This window comes from Dysidea avara, chromosome 9 (assembly GCF_963678975.1).
Source record: "Dysidea avara chromosome 9, odDysAvar1.4, whole genome shotgun sequence".
Classification (NCBI taxonomy): Eukaryota; Metazoa; Porifera; class Demospongiae; order Dictyoceratida; family Dysideidae; genus Dysidea; species Dysidea avara.
Genome location: NC_089280.1, coordinates 34,980,699 through 34,999,018, shown reverse-complemented (window position 1 = coordinate 34,999,018; position 18,320 = coordinate 34,980,699). Strand labels below are relative to the sequence as shown.

General features: G+C 38.3%; 1 protein-coding gene across 3 annotated transcripts in view; it reads left to right on the top strand.

The window, feature by feature from the left end:
- The window catches only part of LOC136267732 (E3 ubiquitin-protein ligase NEDD4-like), a 330,028-nt gene extending 312,610 nt beyond the window's left edge, over window positions 1-17,418 (top strand). For 2 of the 3 annotated variants that reach the window (XM_066062892.1, XM_066062891.1), the window contains 3 exons: window positions 16,954-17,050; window positions 17,120-17,192; window positions 17,247-17,418. In XM_066062892.1, coding sequence (XP_065918964.1) covers window positions 16,954-17,050; window positions 17,120-17,192; window positions 17,247-17,346 — 270 coding nt within the window. In that variant the 3' untranslated portion in view covers window positions 17,347-17,418. The remainder of the gene's footprint in view (window positions 1-16,953; window positions 17,051-17,119; window positions 17,193-17,246) is intronic. The other variant, XR_010706728.1, reaches the window with a different exon arrangement.
- The last annotated feature ends 902 nt before the right edge of the window (window positions 17,419-18,320 follow it).

Genomic DNA, 18,320 nt, shown 5'->3' with positions numbered 1-18,320 from the left:
AACCATTCTGTAAAGAGCTCAGCTACAAACAAATCACCAGTACAGAATTCAGCTACAAACAAATCACCCTGTAGAGAGATCAGCTAGAAGATTGAAGTTACCTTGTAGATAGTTCAGCTACAAACAAATCTCCCTGTAGAAAGATCAGCTAGAAGAAATTACCTTGTAGATAGTTCAGCTACAAACAAATCACCCTGTAGAAAGATCAGTTAGAAGAAGTTACCTTTTAGAGAGTTCAGCTACAAAGAAACCATTCTGTAAAGAGCTCAGCTGCAAACAAATCACCTGTACAGAATTCAGCTACAAACAAATCACCTGTAGAGAGTTCAGCTACAAACAAATCACCCTGTAGAGAGATCAGCTAGAAGAAGTTACCTAGTAGATAGTTCAGCTACAAACAAATCTTCCTGTAGAGAGATCAGCTAGAAGAAATTACCTTGTAGAGAGTTCAGCTACAAAGAAACCATCATGTAGAGAGTTCAGCTGCAAAGAAATCACCACTGCCCAAATTTCAAGGCAATAGCTCTTTCCAATCTGAAGTTATCAATTGTCAAAGTTGGCAAATTGGATGTGTGGAAGGCCCCTTTTCGCAAATCCGGTCACATATGTATTATATGTGACCGGATTTACGAAAAGGGTCTTCCACACACATCCAATTCTATGAACTTGAATGACCATACTTTGTGCTCAAAGAAGATACTAACCTGAAATTTTGTTCATGTATTAACCTATGTTGTTACTCATCACTGTCCAAATTTCAAGGCAATACTATTGTCCTATCTGACATTACGAACTGCCAAAGTTCGTAAATTGGATGTGTGTGGAAGACCCCTTTTCGCAAATCCGGTCACATATATATAATTTGTACATTTACTGATAAAATATTAAAGTACATCTTTTCTTCTTCCTGTAGTAAAGAAAAAAACATAGGTTAAAAAGTCCCAAAGCTGGCCATAGGCCGGCTTTGGGGTATGCAAATACAAAAAGAAATGATATCTAATCCAAAACAGCCTAGCTGTAAAAAAAGTGTGCGGCCCTTAGAAAGGCTATGGTGAAAAAAGATGTGAAATCCAAGGTGGCGGCCAAGAAATGGCTGTGATGGTAGGTTAATGGTAAAACTTTTAATAACGACAATTCAGGTGAATTTTTGTGCCGCTTCACAAAATTCACCTGAATTGTCATTATTAAAATTTTTACTATTAACCTACCATCACAGCCATTTCTTGGCCGCCACCTTGGATTTCACATCTTTTTTCACCATAGCCTTTCTGAGGGCCGCACACTTTTTTTACAGCTTGGCTGTTTTGGATTAGATGTATATTTACCTGATGAATTGTTTGTTTATTTATTAATGTTGTGGTCACGTGATGTCTCGAACATATTGGAGTACAAGCCAAGTTTGAAGTTATTGACCATCAACAGGAGAACCGGACGAGAATAATGTATACAGCTGGAATGAAGTATTGCCAACTAACGGACTCGAGTGTGGATGGCTAGGAAATTGAAGTTGGCTGTCAGTATGCTGTCTGGAAGTGAAGATTAGTTAGTGTTACAATAGGTTTATAGTTTCTATAAGCTGCATAAACAGCAGTATGTAGGTTTTAGCTAGTTAGATGCACAAACACCTTTTAATGTTACTGCCTAAGGGCACATTTTGTGTATACATTATTTTTGTCCAAACATGGTCTAGGGGAAGCACCCAGGCCTTCCCCTTAAGACATTCCGGCCACTTTAAATCCGAACCCCCTTCAAAATAATCCTGGCTACACCCCTGATTTCTAGTGGTTCTCTCTACAGAGTGTGTAGTTGAACCCTTTGCAGGATAATGTGCTTCTAGCTGATCTCTCTACTGAGAGAATTTGAAGCTGAACTCTCTGCAGGATTACTTATTGTAGCTGAATCACTCTACGAAATGTAGCTGAATTGTCTCTAGATGGTTTGTTTCTAGCTGATCTCTGTACAGGTGACTTGTTTCCTACTGAACTGTCTACAGGGTAACTTATTTCTAGCTGATATATCTACAGGATGATTTGTTTCTAGCTGATCTCTACAGGGTGAATTGTTTCTAGTTGATTTCTCTACAGAGTAACTTGTTTCTACCAGATCTCTCTACAGAGTGATTTGATCTCTTCTACAGGGTGATTTGTTTCTAGCTGATCTCTACAGGATGAATTGTTTCTAGCTGATTTCTCTACAGGGTGATTTGTTGCTTCTTTAACTGTCTACAGTGTGAGTCATTTCTACCAGATCTCTATACAGGGTGATTTGTATTGAGCTGATCTCCCTACAGGGTGATTTGTTTCTGGCTGATCTCTACAGGGTGAATTGTTTCTAGCTGATTTCTCTACAGGGTGACTTGTTTCTACCCGGTCTCTCTACAGGGTGATTTGTTTCGAGTTGATCTCTCTACAGGGTGACTTCAAATGTATTTGAACTCTTTGCAGGATAACTTACTTCCAGCTGATCTTTCTACTGATAAAGTTTGTTGTATATAGTTGAACTCTCCACAGAGTTGCTTATTTCTAGCTGAAACACTCTACGAAATGTAGCTGAATTCTCTATAGGGTAACTTGTTTCTAGCTGATCTCTCTACAGGTGGCTTGTTTCCAGCTGAACTCTCTACAGGGTGACTCTTGTCTACCTGATCACTCTACAGGGTGATATGTTTCTAGCTTATCTCTAAATGGTGAATTGCTTTCCAGCTGATCTCTACTGAGCTCTTTACAGGGTGACTTCATACATAGCTGAATTCTCTACAGATGGATTTGTTTGCTGATGAACTGTCTTCAGGGTAACTTGTTTGTAGTTGAACTCTCTACAGAGTTATTTATTTTGATACTAGTTGAAGGGTGACTTGATTGTAGTTGAACTCCCTATTGGGTGACTTGTTGTTAGCTGAACTCTCTACATGGTGACTTTATTGTAGATGAACGTTCTAATAGAGCAACTTATTGCGCAGCTGAATGTTGTATTAGGGTGACTGCACTATTAGTATCTCAATTGTGCACTTGTTACACCTAGTTCACTTTCATAGTGTAGCTCAGTGGATTTTAATCTGATTCCATGTAAACCACTGAAATATCGTTGTTAAATGATTTGTCTACCTCTCTACCTGATTTCAGCTGATTCCATTAACTAGTTTACCTGGTAGGTGTGGCAAGTAGAGAGAGATTACAGATGTTACATAAAATTATTTACAATCATGTTGACATCACACTACCTAGTTATGTAACATATAGATCAAGATGTAACCGGAGCAGAGATTATAAATTCATTGAGACAGGTTCAACTGTGGACGCTTATAAGTACAGCTTCTTCCCCAGTATGATTCAATTGTGGAACACTCTACCTGAAGATATTATAATTTGTAAAAATGTAGACACTTTTAAGGATCTCTTATATCAAATCACATTGTAAATTTGTGTAGCTTTATTTTGTAGTATGTAGTTTTTTAAATTGCCTTTCTATTCTAACATACTCACTGATGTGATTCCTACAATTATAACATATAATAACAATAATAATAATATAAGGGGCAAGGGGTAAGGATCCATGCAAGGGGCTTCTGGGGCAGATGACAAGGTGCATTGTTTGACGTCAGGATTTTCCATCCCTATGCACCAAGTTATTGTCAGACCCGGATTGCTTCCCTTTTTCGTCGACATGAGCTCGAGAAGAAGCGAGAATATGGGGATCGCATACGTACTGTTGACTGTGGATCTTTCACCCCACTTGTTTTTTGAACTTTTGGTGGTTTGGGCCCGGAGGCACTATTTTCTACAACCTTTTGGCAAATCTTTTATCACAGAAGCACAATACATCTTACAACCAGACACTCTCCTGGATGTGCTGTGCTTTATCATTTTCACCATTACGTTCCTCTGTACTGGCCATTCGTAGGTGCAGAAAGATGCAGTCAACAGAGCTCAGAGCTCCCTGCTGTCTCCACCGAGATGCGCTTAGTGGAGAGCCATGTTCTTATTGATTAGAACAATTGTTATTATGGTTTTATGTCTTGTTAAAACATGTTCTATTAATATTGTCTCCCATAATAATAATTTTATAGAACTTTGTGTGGGCGAGATCAAAGGAAAAAGTGTACTTTAAATTTCATAAAGTACACTCTCAGCCGGCCAACTGCTTCATCGACCACAAAGAGTGCTTTATTGTACCACAAAGAGTGCTTTATTCGTTCAATAAAGCACTCTTTGCGGTACAATAAAGCACTCTTTGTGGGCAATAAAGCACAGTTGCCCATGTGCCTCAGTGTAGGCTAATAGCCTACGGGGATCGCGCCAGTACGACTAATCACCCAAGCCGGTGAAGGCTGATAGCCTCGCCGCGCTGAGTGATCAATCACCCCAGCTGATACGAGTTCCACCACTGGATTGCTTTTATAGACATACCTAAATGCTTCGATGATGGGTGGGAGAAGATAACGTTGCTGTTACGTTTGTTAATGTAAACAGAAAAGTCCTGGAGATATCACGGAAATACTTCACCATGTGACTCGCAATAGAATCGATTGTGGGTTGCGAGCAAAACCTGCCAAAAGACGCAATGAACGTCTACTATGCCAAACTATGGTGAAATACGCGTGAGTTACTTTGTTAAACTAGTTTGTGTGCGTTCAGGCTGCTAATAGTTCGTGCAACGCTTGTTAATTACGAGTCCTAGTGTATGGTGAAGCTACACGACTAGAAAGTTCCATAAATCATTTAAAGCATAGCCTTGCTCGTGCTATATGAAAAATAAAGTACTTGGCGCTTGGCCTCGATGCTAATAAAGCACTCGGCTTCGCCTCGTGCTTTATTAGCATCTCGGCCGCGCGCCTCGTACTTTATTTTTCATATAGCACTCGCGGCTATGCTTTAACATATACATAAAGTATTACTTCAAAACTCGATGGTGCACATTTAACATAGGTTGGCGTTTTTGTTATAACTCCATGACTGTTAGTGCGATTTCTTTCAAACCACAAAAGGTTTGCACTACGAAGGTTACTCCATGTACAGACCGATTTTCAAGTCATTCCTTCAAACGGTTTACCTCGAGTTTATCCTGTGGTCGTGACAAAAAAATTGTTATCAAATTTTTCGAAAATCGCGTATAAATCCCTCGTTCTTTATGCAATGTCTACGAAAATTGGACTGTAATTGTGCTTCATTACGTTCTTACTGCCCTCCAAATTCAAGACTAAAGTATGCGCTAGTTATAGCGATTTTTCTAAGTGTTGCAAAAAGAACAATAAGAAGAAAAATACGAAGAAACTAAGACAAAGTTTGAAGATGCATATCTCAGTGATCTATTGGCGGATTCGGCTCAAATTTGAAACTGGAGGTACCCCACCCTGAGGAAATTACCACAGCAAAAATGGTTAATTTCCCATCAGGCACTATCTAACTACAGATGCATGAAAACGGCATATTCCTTGTTCCTGTAAAATACACACTTGTCTGTCGGGCGCCCGTAGTCTACTTGGCCTGATATCAAGACACACGGTAGTGTGTCGTGCGGCCCAAGAAGTTGGTGCGCCACACCATGAGTATATTAACAGGAAGAAAAAAATGCAATTTTCACACCTATGTAGCTCTGTGATCCCTTATCCAATGAGTGATATCCGCAATTACGTTTCTTGACGTAGCATGCATTATCTGTGATGTCACAAAACAAAATGGCTGCCGTAGTGTGGGGACTTTGACATAAATGGGACTTTGTACATAGAGGTATCGGGTGAGATGGTGTTTCTTTATGATAACGTTTATAAATTCGAATAAGGGCGAAGGTGAGGCTTATAGTATATAAGGCAATACAAATAAGCCTATTTGTGGGCGATTTTAAATTTTTTGGTCTGCTTTGCTTGTTAGAGCTCGTTTTGCACTGTCACGGTGCGTGTACTACTTCTTACCTTTATTATCTCGTGGTTCCATGTATAAAAATATACAGACAACATTCATTTCGAATACTGCGTGCCAAAGTCTCTAAAGCCCCCACACTAACACGGCCATTTTGTCAATTATGACATCAAATTTTGTAATCACAATGTCAAAATACGTCATTGCGGATATCACTCATTGGAATCAAATTTGCTAGAGACGTGCCGCCCAGTTAAGGGAGTCTACACACCAAATTTGAAGACAATTGCTCCAGCCATTTTCGAGATACGAGCGAACAAAATGTCGTTTTAATTTCTTTGTTTTTTTCTTCTTCATCTTCATTTCGCACACTTTGCAAAATTCGCCATAAAACACGAATGCGTGCTTGGATTGGGCTGAAATTTGGCACACTTAAAGGGCTCATTAAAGCGAATCTCCGTACTAACGTTGGTAGGAATCCGATGAACATTCACGGAGTTATGACCGATTATTTGCGTAAAATAAGGTCGAAGGTCTGTCACGCCTACAGGGTAAACCCCTTGGAGAAATCAGTTGAAAATTGATATGTAGATGGAGCAACCATCGTAGGAGTGCCTTTTTGTAGTTTGAAAGGAATTGGGATAAAGACCATGGAGATATGACACAAAACCCAGCCTGTGTCAAAATTATGCGGTCGATTTTTATGAATAAAAAACTATTAGTTTTATTATTATTATTAAAGCTTTACAGTAGCCTGCACTGAAGGTCTGACAGCAACATGTGCTGCAGCCTTTGTTTTCGTGTCTACCAGGCAAACCGCTTAGAGTAACAAGCTGAAAATCAGTATGTAGCTGGAATAATAATCATAGAAAGTCCTTGCAGTAGTACAGAAGAATCGGTTTACAAATCACTGAGTTATGATTTGAAAGGCAACTACGTGCAGCAAATGCAAGATCGAGATACTCTAATAGAACAGTCACCCTAATTAAGCATTCAGTTGCATTTATAATTTACTAAGTTATATTACATTGCAAGTTATTCTGTAGGGAATTCAGCTACAAACAAGTCACCCAGTAGTCAGATCAGCTAGAAGAAGGTACCTATTCCAGGCCCGTAGCCAGGGGGGGTTCGGGGGGTTCTGAAGAACCGCCCTCTTGGAAAAAAGGTCCACAATTTTTGGTATACAAGTCCAAATTTTCAGGAGCAAAAGTCCATTAGCTACAGTTTACTAGATACCACTAATAAGAAACTAAATTAAGCGCTTCGAGTAACTCATTCATTGCATGGATTAAATGCAATGCAAGATCGAGATACTCTAATAGAGCAGTCAACCACTCTAATAGAACAGTCACAATATTTGGACCTTTACTAAAGGTCCACTTTTGGTCAAAAAGAACCCCTCTTTCAAAATCCCTGGATACGGGCCTGTAATAGAGAGTTCAGCTACAAAGAAGCCATCATGTAGAGAGTTCAGCTCAAATAAATCACCCTGTAGAGAATTCAGCTACAAACAAATTGCCCTGTAGAGAGATCAGCTAGAAGAAGTTACCTTATAGAGAGTTCAGTTACAAAGAAATAATCATGCAAAGAGCTTAACTGCAAACAAATCACCTAGTAGAAAAGTTCCACTATGAACTGATCACACTGTAGAGAGTTTAGTTAGAAACAAGTCATCCTGTAGAGAGATCAGCTAAAAGAAGTTACCTTGTAGAGAGTTCAGTTACAAAGAAACAATCATGTAAGAGAGTTCAGCTGCAAACAAATCACCTGTAGAGAGTTCAGCTAGGAACAAGTCACCCTGTACATAGATCAGCTAGAAACAAGTCATCCTGTAGAGAGCTCAGCTAGAAGAAGTTACATTGTAGAGAGTTCAGCTACAAAGAAACTACCATGTAGAGAGTTCAGCTGCAAACAAATTTCCCTGTAGAGAATTCAGCTACAAACAAATCACCCTGTAGAAAGATCAGCTAGAAGAAGTTACCTTGTAGAGAGTTCAGCTACAAACAAATCACCCTGTAGAGAGTTCAGCTAGAAACAAGACACCCTGTAGAGAGATCAGCTAGAAACAAGCCACCCGTAGAGAGTTCAGCTAGTATAAGTTACATTGTAGAGAGTTCAGCAGTTTAGCTGCAAACAAATCACCCTGTAGAGAATTCAGCTACAAACAAATCACCCTGTAGAGAGTTCAGCTACAAACAAGTCATCTGGTAAAGAGATCAGCTAGAAGGATCACCTTGCAGAGAGGTCAGCTACAAAGAAATCACCCTGCTTCATCTTTTCTTCCTGCATGTAGTAAAGAAAAAATGATAGGTTAAAAAGCCGGGTTAAAAAGCCGGTTAATAAGCCGGGTATACAAGTACAAAAAGAAGTGAAATCTAATCCAAAACAGCCAAGCTGTAAAAAAAGAGTGCGGCCCTGAGAAAGGCTATGGTGAAAAAAGATGTGAAATCCAAGGTGGCGGCCAAGAAATGGCTGTGATGGTAGGTTAATGGTAAAACTTTTAATAATGACAATTCAGGTGAATTTTGTGCCAAAACCAAGCGGCACCAAATTCACCTGAATTGTTGTTATTAAAATTTTTACCATTAACCTACCATTTCTTGGCCGCCACCTTGGATTTCACATCTTTTTTCACCATAGCCTTTCTCAGGGCCGCACTCTTTTTTTACAGCTTGGCTGTTTTGGATTAGATAATACATACATACGTACATATACATATATATATATATATATATACATACATATATTTATTAGATGCCAATTATCCCCTACAGGATAATTTGTTTGTAGCTGATCTTTCTACTGGGTGACTTGAAGTGTAGCTGAACTCTCTACAGGGGGATTTGCTTGTAGCTGAACTCTCTACGGGATTCTCTCTACAGGATGACTTGTTTCTGTAGCCGAACTCTCTACAGAACAATCTGTTTGTAGTTGAACTCTCCACAGGGTGATTTGTTTGCAGCTGAACTCGCTACAAGGTGTTTAGTTTCTAGCTGATCTCTCTACAGGGTAACTTGTTTGTAGCTGGCCTCTCTATACACAGGGTGATTTATTTGTAGCTGAAATGTCTACATTTGTGTCTAGTTTCTAGCTGATCTCTCTGTAAGGTGACTTGTTTCTAGCCAATCTCTATACAGGATAACTTGTTTATACAGTAGCTGAACACTCTATAGGGTGATTTGTTTCTAGCTGATCTCTCTAGAGGGTTACTTTGTCTGGCTGGTCTCTCTAAATGGTGATTTGTTTTTGTAGCTGAACCCTCTACAGGTCACTGGTTCTAGCTGATCTCTCTACACAGTAACTTTTTTGTAGTTGAACTTTCCAGAGGGTGGTTTCTTTGTAGGGAACTCTCTACAAAGTAACTTCTCCTAGCTGATTTTTTACAGGGTGACTTGTTTCTAACTGATCTCTCTACAGGGTGACTTGATTCTAGCTGAACTCTCCACAGGGTGATCTGTTTGTAGATGAATTCTCTACAGGGCAACTTGTATGTAGCTGAACTCTCTACAGGGTGATCTGTTTGTAGCTGAAATCTCTACAGGGTGATTTGTTTGCAGCTGAATTCTCTACAGGGTGACTTGTTTTAAGCTGATCTCTCTACAGGGTAGCTTGTTTGTGGATGATCTTTCTACAGGGTGGTTTCTTTGAAGCTGAACTCACTGCTAATAGTTAGGTGGCTTAGCAAAAAAAATGTGGACACAACTGACAAAAACACAATTTTTTTTCTGTGAGTTCCTTACCACATCAGATTGAAATTTTTGATAGGATCCATCTCAGGCATGCATGCTGGGAAGCCATCCTAGGCTCAGAAATATGCCTTTTTGCGATTTAGGTGTTTTAAATAGTAATTTGAAACTTTAGAGTATTTCAAGTGACATTAAATTATAAAGTATGTCATTAAGTTATAAATTAAGTCATTATTTATCAACACATATCTATGTTTTTGTGACAATTACTCTATTAGAGCAGTTGGGCAGTCCTGTAACACAAAGATAAGCACATCTTCATTCTGCGTTTTACATTCACTTGTACCACAATCACTTAAAGCATGCAATAATCCACCAGACCACCACCACAAGTATCCCAGGCTGTGTGTGTTGTGTTGTGCAGTGCATATGCACTCTCCTCAAGCATGTACGTATTTTGACAGATGGAATCTTTAAGTTAGTTTGCTCTGAAGTGTACAATTTCCAGCCTAGGGGCCCAGACCTAGGAGTGTTTACCCCCTCAGAAATTTAACCATGTACTTGCTTATAGGAAAAGCTAGTAGAGTATATTTCATCAACTGTTTACTTATGATACAACAAGTGTACCATAACAGAAAAATAAAATAGCGAAAAGAACTAAGCTCTTCTGAAAACTAATCAGTACTGCATGGTCAAAATTATATTTGCAGGACTGATTTATTGAATGTAGGAATTTGAAAGAATAATACTGCTAGAACAGTATTCTATAAAGTTCTGCTACACAGTAATAAAATTACCATGACCACTGTGTTAGTTGAACTCTTCTTTGCATGTGATTTCAGCACAGCTATCTTACCCAATAATATTGTATGCATACAATTGTGCCAAACATGTCATAGTTGAAATTCTACACTGCTGATTAACTGATCAATGAAATATTGCAATTCTGTGTTCTTTACATCCTAACCAAGCATGTCAAAGCTAACTATGTGTGATCTTTGGCTGCTAAGTTTCACGGTAATGGTGAATGTAAACATGCAGTACTGAAAGTTATTTTTCGTTGCTACAGTTTGATTTTAAAATTGCAATACTTTATCAGATTGCAACATAATATTATGTTTGAAACATCTTTAAAACTATAGCACTTGATATATACGTACCTACATGTCCAGTCAAGCTCTGGTAGCAAGGCAATTATATTTACATGTACATAGTTAGTCATTTATATCTACCATTGCTTAATGAGAGCTGTTTGGAAATTCATGAAAAAAATCCATGGTGACTGCATCCCACGGTTATAGCATAAACACAAAATCATGCTTGTAGCAATAACACATATTTTCATACTAAATAACAAGAGCTGGTAAGTTATCAAACTATAGCTACTTCACAAATAAGTATAAAATGAATTCTGTATAAGATGTGACATCTGAATGACTACAGTATTTATTTATTTATATATTAAGGCTTTACAGCACAAGTACTGAAGGTCTGTAGGACACCTGGACCTACAGACTGTTTAAAGTTGTTACATAAAATGTGTTTGAAAAGGAGAAAAATCCATGACTGGACCTGGGCAGCCTTGAACCTGCAGCCATCCGATTAACGCTCGAACAGGCTGTAGGACCAGGTGTCCTACAGACCTTCAGCACTTGTGCTGTAAAGCCTGAATAAATAAATTAACAAGTATTATGTAAGAGATATTTCATTTATATATTACAAACTAATTACTACAAATATTACAGTGTATATTCATTTCCATAGTGAGCAACTATAGAGAAATGTCTCCATACAGTTTGTGGATCATACAAGCTGTATACGCTGTAAACTATAGGTGACTGGATTTGCGAAAAGGTACCTTTTCCACACATTTTACATACCAGCAAACAAAATGATGTAACACTTGACCCCTTATACTCTTGCTCTTAGTACCAGAATGCAGCCAGATACTGTAGTTACACCCATGGAAAATTTTAGGCTATTATATGCCATGATGAAGCTTCAAAGTTGAAAAAATGGATCAAATTTTGTGTGTGGAAAAGGCACCTTTTTGCAAATCTGGTATGAATGAAAAAAGTACTTGTCAGCATTGAATAAAGCTTGTGAGAGTAATATTACTGTTTATCAGGTTGTGGTTTAATGCAGCGTTGAAACCGGGTCGGGTCATCCGGGTCACATTTTCTCCGGGTCTGACCCGGATTTGGATCACGTGAGAAACGAAATTGTTCGTTTGACGACGTGGAAACTTATAAACGCTATCGCGTAGTTCTTTCGTGAGCCACGCCCACTTATCGCATTACCAACATACGCTCAGCCACGCTCATTTGTTAGTAAGTGTAGTATGTAGCACGAAATTGAGGGTATCTATGGTGAGGGGTAGCTATTGTCAGTAGGTGAAGACCTTTTTTTTTTTTTTGGTCTTCAACCTACAGCTAGGCTGAAGTTGCAATATTTACTCAACACAAATCGAACGCTCAAAATGTAGACTCGTTCGCTCGAGACTAGCCGAAACGCGTCTCGGCTTTAATTAGACCCTTTTGGTGGTGAATTTGGTGGATTTTGGAGGTGTCTAAGTTACTTAGACCCTTTTCATGTTTACTTAGACCCTTTTCATGTTTATTACGCGCACCCGGACTGGTAGCATTGGCAACGCATCGCCACCTGAAAATTTATTTTAAACGGTAACGGGTGGAGTAATGGCTTGTTTCTACTAATGAACGCTACATTTCTCTGTTACAAGCAGCTGTCAACAATGTTAAGGTACAACAACTACATAAAGGGTCTAAATAACTTAGACTTCAGACCACAGGGGTCTAAGTAATTTAGTAACCCTCAGGCCCTGTAGTAGCGCCTTCGCTTCGCTCAGGCGCCACGACACAGGGCCATCGGGTTACTAAATTACTTAGACCCCTGTGGTCTGAAGTCTAACTATTACTTAATCCGGGTCACATCCGGGTCAAATCCGGGTCAGTGGGTCATCCAGGTCAGCAGTAGTGACCCGGTTTCAACGTTGGTTTAATGTTCAACCCTGCATTATGTTCTCTTGCACGAAATAGAGCAAAACTAGCACTTATATGGCTTGCCGATTTTGAAAATTCTTAAGTTACATAACTATAAAAGCTTTTATGGAAAGGCCCTTTTTAGAATAAGATGGATCCTATCAAAAAATTTAAGTTAAGGTTGTACTACATATGTGGAAAAGTTTGGTTCTTTTGTCACTTGTGTCCACATTAGTTTTAAATTTGGCTTTAAACAACCTAACTATAAATTAATTCTTCTAGCTTATCTGAATTGTTTCTCTCTGATATCTCTACAGCGTGGCTTGTTTCTAGCTGAACTCTCTAGCTGAATACTCTACAGGTTGATTTGTTTGTAGTTAACACTCTACAGGGTAGCTTGTTTCTAGCTGATCTCTCTATAGGGTAACTTGTTCGTAGCTGAACTCTCCACAGGATAGTTTCTTTGTACCTGAGCTCACTTTAAGGTGACTTGAACTCTCTACAGGGTGACTTGTTTCTACCTGATCCCTCTATAGGGTAATTTGTTGTGGCTGAACTCTCTACAGTGTAGTTTTTTGTAGCTGAACTCTCTACAGGGTGATCTGCTTGTAGCTGATCTCTCTATAGGGTAACTTGTTTGTAGCTGAACTTTCTGCAGGATGGTTTCTTTGTAGCTGAAACCCCTACAGGGTAGTGTATTGTAGTTGAACTCTCTACAAGGTGACTTCTTTTAGCTGATCTCTCTACAGGGTGACTTGTTTGTAGCTGAACTTACTAAAGGGTGATTTGTTTGTAGCTGAACTCTCTGCAGGGTGATTTGTTTGTAGTTTGTTTGAAGTCTACAGAATTACTTTTTGTAGTTGATGATCTCTATAGGGTAGCTTGTTGGTAGCCAAACTCTCTACAGGGTAGTTTCTTTGTAGCTGATCTATCTACAGAGTGACTTGTTTCTAGGGACCCGCCGATTATGCTCATAATTTTACCTATTATGCTATGCTGCACTGCTCAAAAATTTACCTATTATATGCTTAAATATATCCTCAATACTTACCCATTATGCTCAAATTATGCCCAATTATTTATGCTTCAGTTCCCATGCTCTAGTAATAATTTCCAATTAATGGATAAATAATAAGTGGCTGAAGCACAAACTTACTTGTCAAACACAGAAAAGTTCGATATACTCTAATAGAACAGTCAGTTATATGATTGTTCTATTAGAGTTACTGACTGTTCTATTAGAATATATTGATCTTATTGTGATAGCTATTTTGATAAACAAGAATTCATACTATTACACAAATATTCTACCTATTATGTTAGCATTATGCTCAATGATTTCAGACACCTATTATGCTCATAATTATGCCAGCATAATCGGCAGGTCCCTACTTGTTTCTAGCTGAACTCTCTACAGGGTGGTTTCTTTGTAGCTGAACTCTCTACAATGTGACTTCTTCTAGCTGATCTCTTTACAGGATGATTTGTTTATAGCTGAACTCTCTACAGAGTGATATGTTTGTAGCTGAACTCTCTACAAAGTGACGTCTTCTAGCTGATCTCTCTACAGGGTGACTCAAGTTGTTTCTAGCTGATCTCTCTACAGGGTGACTTGTTTCTAGCTGAACTCTTTACAGGGTGATCTGTTTGTAGCTGAGTTTTCTAGCTAGTCTCTCTCAGAGAAGATTATAACTAGTCTTCATTATAATGTCAGATCAAAGACATTGTATGGCAATGCTTAGCAGCATGCCCCCTGAAAAAATTTTGGATTTTCAAAGCTTGGATGTGAGTATTTTGACACCCAAACTCCTTCAGCAGCCATGCACTGCATCATTGTTAAGCCACATACATAATAAATCTGTAATAATAACATTGTGATGATTTGATATGAAATTATCTGATGTGATGTTTTGTGACATGTATCTATATCAAATATACTGCAGTACATTTAAAACCCAAGCCGCTTAAACAGTGTGTGAAAATGTGGTAGAATGGTGAAGGTTGCATTTCACCAAAAGCTGCAGGTTCTATTCCCCAAGCTAGACAATTATTTTTCACTCTTTTGGACCTTTTAGGTGCACCTTTTAGAAACTCGTTGACTGCTCTATTAGAGTTACTGACTGTTCTATTAGAGTATATCGATCTTTTTAGTGGAAAGTAGTCAGCCATTCCTGACCAGTTCAGTAGGTAATTGGGCAGTCCTCGAGCTAATTGGTTGGTAAATGTCCGATGGCTGACTGTTATAATCCACTCTGATCTCTCTATAGAGTAACTTGTTTGTATAGATAATGACTTGTTTGTAGCTGAATTCTCTACAGAGTGACTTGTTTGTAGCTGAACTCTCTACAGGGTGACTTGTTTATAGCTGAACTCTCTTTAGCATCACTTGTAATGTTGTGAATCTCTACAGCAATATATTTTTAGCTGAGCTCTCTACAAGGTGGCTTGATTCTAGCTGAAATCTCTACAGTGTGTGATCTGTAGCTGAGTTCTGTCTTGTTTCTGGCTGAGCTCTCTACAGAGTAACTTTTTTGTATAACTGAACTCTTTACAGGGTGGTTATTTGGTTGCTAAACTCTCAACATGGTGACTTGTTTGTAGCAGAATTCTCTACAGAGTGACTTGTTTGTAGTTGAACTCTCTACAGAGTGACTTACTTGTAGCTGAACATTGAATTTTTTGTAGTTGGACTCTCTACAGTTGTTAATTGTTTGTATAGCTGATCACTATCAGGTAACTTGTTTGTATAGATTAACTCTCTACAAGGTAGCTTATTTGTAGCTGAACTCTCCACACAGTGACTTGTGTGTAGCTGAATTCTCTATAGAGTAACTTGTTTGTAGCTGAACTCTCTACATGGTTACTTGTTTTATAGCTGATGTCTATAGGGTAACTTGTTTGTATAGATGAACTCTCTACAGGGGTGTTTGTAGCTGATCTCTATAAGGTAACTTGTTTTTACACTCTCTACAGGGTAGTTTCTTTGTAGCTGAACTCTCTACACAGTGACTTGTTTGTAGCTGAACTCTCTACAGGATGACTTGTTTATAGCTGAACTCTCTTAAGTGTGACTTGCAATGTTCTGAATCTCTATAGCAATAATAATTGTAGCTGAACTCTCTACAGGGTGACTTGCTTGTAGCTGAACTGTCTATAAAATTAATTGTTTGTAACTGAACTCCCTACAGAATAACTTGCAATGTAATAGAATTCTATAATGGAGTAAGTTATAAACGTAGCTCAATGCTCTATTAGGGTGACTGTTCTATTAGAGTATCTCGATCTTCCATTTGCTACACGTATATTGAGGGGTAGGTAACGACCTGAAATTTCATAGATTACCTCTGAAATTATTTCTGAAGATGAAATATTGCCTGAAATTTGTGTAGTTTGAAAGATGAAATTTGACAATCGAAAAGATGTGACGACAATTTGCAGAATTTTATGGAGTCTAAAATTTACGGATTAACTAATTTTAGAATTGCTGGATTTTACAGAGATTTTTGAACTGAAATTTGTATTGAAAGATGAAATATGGGCAGTCATCTTTGAATTTCGTAGATGATTTTAGCTCGGTACCTACTCCTCGACGTATATAGTTGGCTTTTGAACCATAACTCAGTGGTTTGTATCCCACTCTTGTGTACTACTGCAAGGACTTTCTATGATGATTATTCCAGCTACATACTGGTTTTCAGCTCATTGCTCTAAGCGGTTTTCCTGGCAGTCGTGAAAATAATTGACATTTTTATTCACCAATCTTGATCACGCAATTGTTACACACTTTTGGTTTGGAGTCATATCTCCATAATCTTCATTTGAATTACTTTCAAACCTCCAAAATGCACTCCTACAATGGTTGATCTATCCACAAACTGATTTTCAACTCACTGCATCATAATGAAGCCTGTAGGCATGACAACAAATCGATCTTGCTTTATTCGGATGATTGGTCATAAATCCCAAACCATTCATCTGATATGCGCCACATTTAATACTAGGACTTGCATTTGGACTCCTGTTATGTGTGCCGAACTTCAAGGCAAATGGATAATGAATTTGTGTTTCATCCCAAATTTTTCCAAAGTGTGCATAAAGATGAAGAAGAAAAAAGACAAAGAAACTTTGGCCACTCGTATATCGGAAATGGTTGGGGCGATTTCATTAAATTTGGAATGTTGACTCCCTTTACTGGCAGGCAACTCTGCAGCAAATTTGGTTCCAATCAGATAAGGGATCACCGAGATACAAAGGTGTAAAATGACGTTTTCTCTCTTCCTCATGGAGTGACACAACTGCTTCTTGGGCCGCATGACACACTATCATGTTGTGTTAATTCTTTTTACTGCTTGCCTGAATTAAAGGCAGTCTCTATGTTGTGTTTAAGTTATGCATTCATGTATGTTACTCTAGGCAGTGGAGAGTTTTGATAATGAGACACGTGCAAGATTACTACAGTTTGTTACTGGAACCACTAAGGTTCCAATGAATGGATTTCGTGAATTACAAGGTGATATTTAATCATTGTGTTTGACATATTATACTGTCAAATATTTTGTTGTATATGTAATCATAAAAGGAAGTGATGGTCGTCAAAAGTTCACAATTAAGAAAACTGGAAACCCAAATTCTCTCCCACTCTCCCACACCTGGTAAAACAAACTATATTAATATAATTTAGTTATATGTACACTCTACTATTTCAGCTTCAATCGATTGGACTTACCACCATATCCAAATTATTTGACTCTGCTGGAGAAATTGACACTGGCAGTGGAGAATACTGAAGGATTTAACATTGAATAAGCAGCAGATTTACTTCATAGCATGCATGTAGCTGACATTTTTTTTCAATATTTAATTAGATCAATGATCGCACGTATTCTGACTTGGGATACATGGGGCAGATCCAGGTAGGATTCATCATAGTAAAAATGACCTAGTGAGCATCACTAACTTCAGTTTTCAGTTTCACTACCTAGTAGTGAAACACTTTGTTATTGAGGGCCACTACTCTGTTAGTGACCTTCACTGATCTTTCACTGGAGTAAATCAAGTGACCAAAAACGCTAGTGATTTTTATTACCATCTTACTGACTTTTTTATAACTGGATTAAACACAGCAAAACTCATATACTGATACTGAGTGACACAAACTCTGCATTGCTCCATCTTTACTTCGTATTGCGACTATCTTGGGACCATTATTAAAATTACAAGGGCGGATCCAGAGTTTGGAAAGGGGGTGCACTTTGCTGAAAAGTTGAAGAGCAAAAAAGCCACAGCATATAATGGCTGCTCTTTACCAAATGTATTTACTACATATACACAGAAAAATTTGGAATTTTCAACTAGAGTAGGGACCATAGCACATCAATAAAAAGTACTGAAACAAGCTGGAGTAGTGTACAATATTAAATCACAGTAAAACAATAAGAAGTGTATATCCCTACTGTGCTCATGATACCATAATGGAAATGCACAGTAGGGATATAACACTTCTTATTGTTTTACTGTGATTTAATATTGTGCACTACTCCAACTTGTTTCAGTACTTTTTATCGATGTGCTATGGTCTCTACTCTAGTTGAAAATTCCAAATTGCAACTTTTTTTGTAAATAATTATTATGGACCGGTGAACCCATGAATTTGAAATGGAACCGCATGCCCCAATCATCGTCTGTAAAGTGAAGTATCCAATATGCTTCGTTATCAGCTTTGTTCAACCAATTACGCAGCATTTCGAATCAAGAACTGTTCGAAAAGCACCTCTGCAATC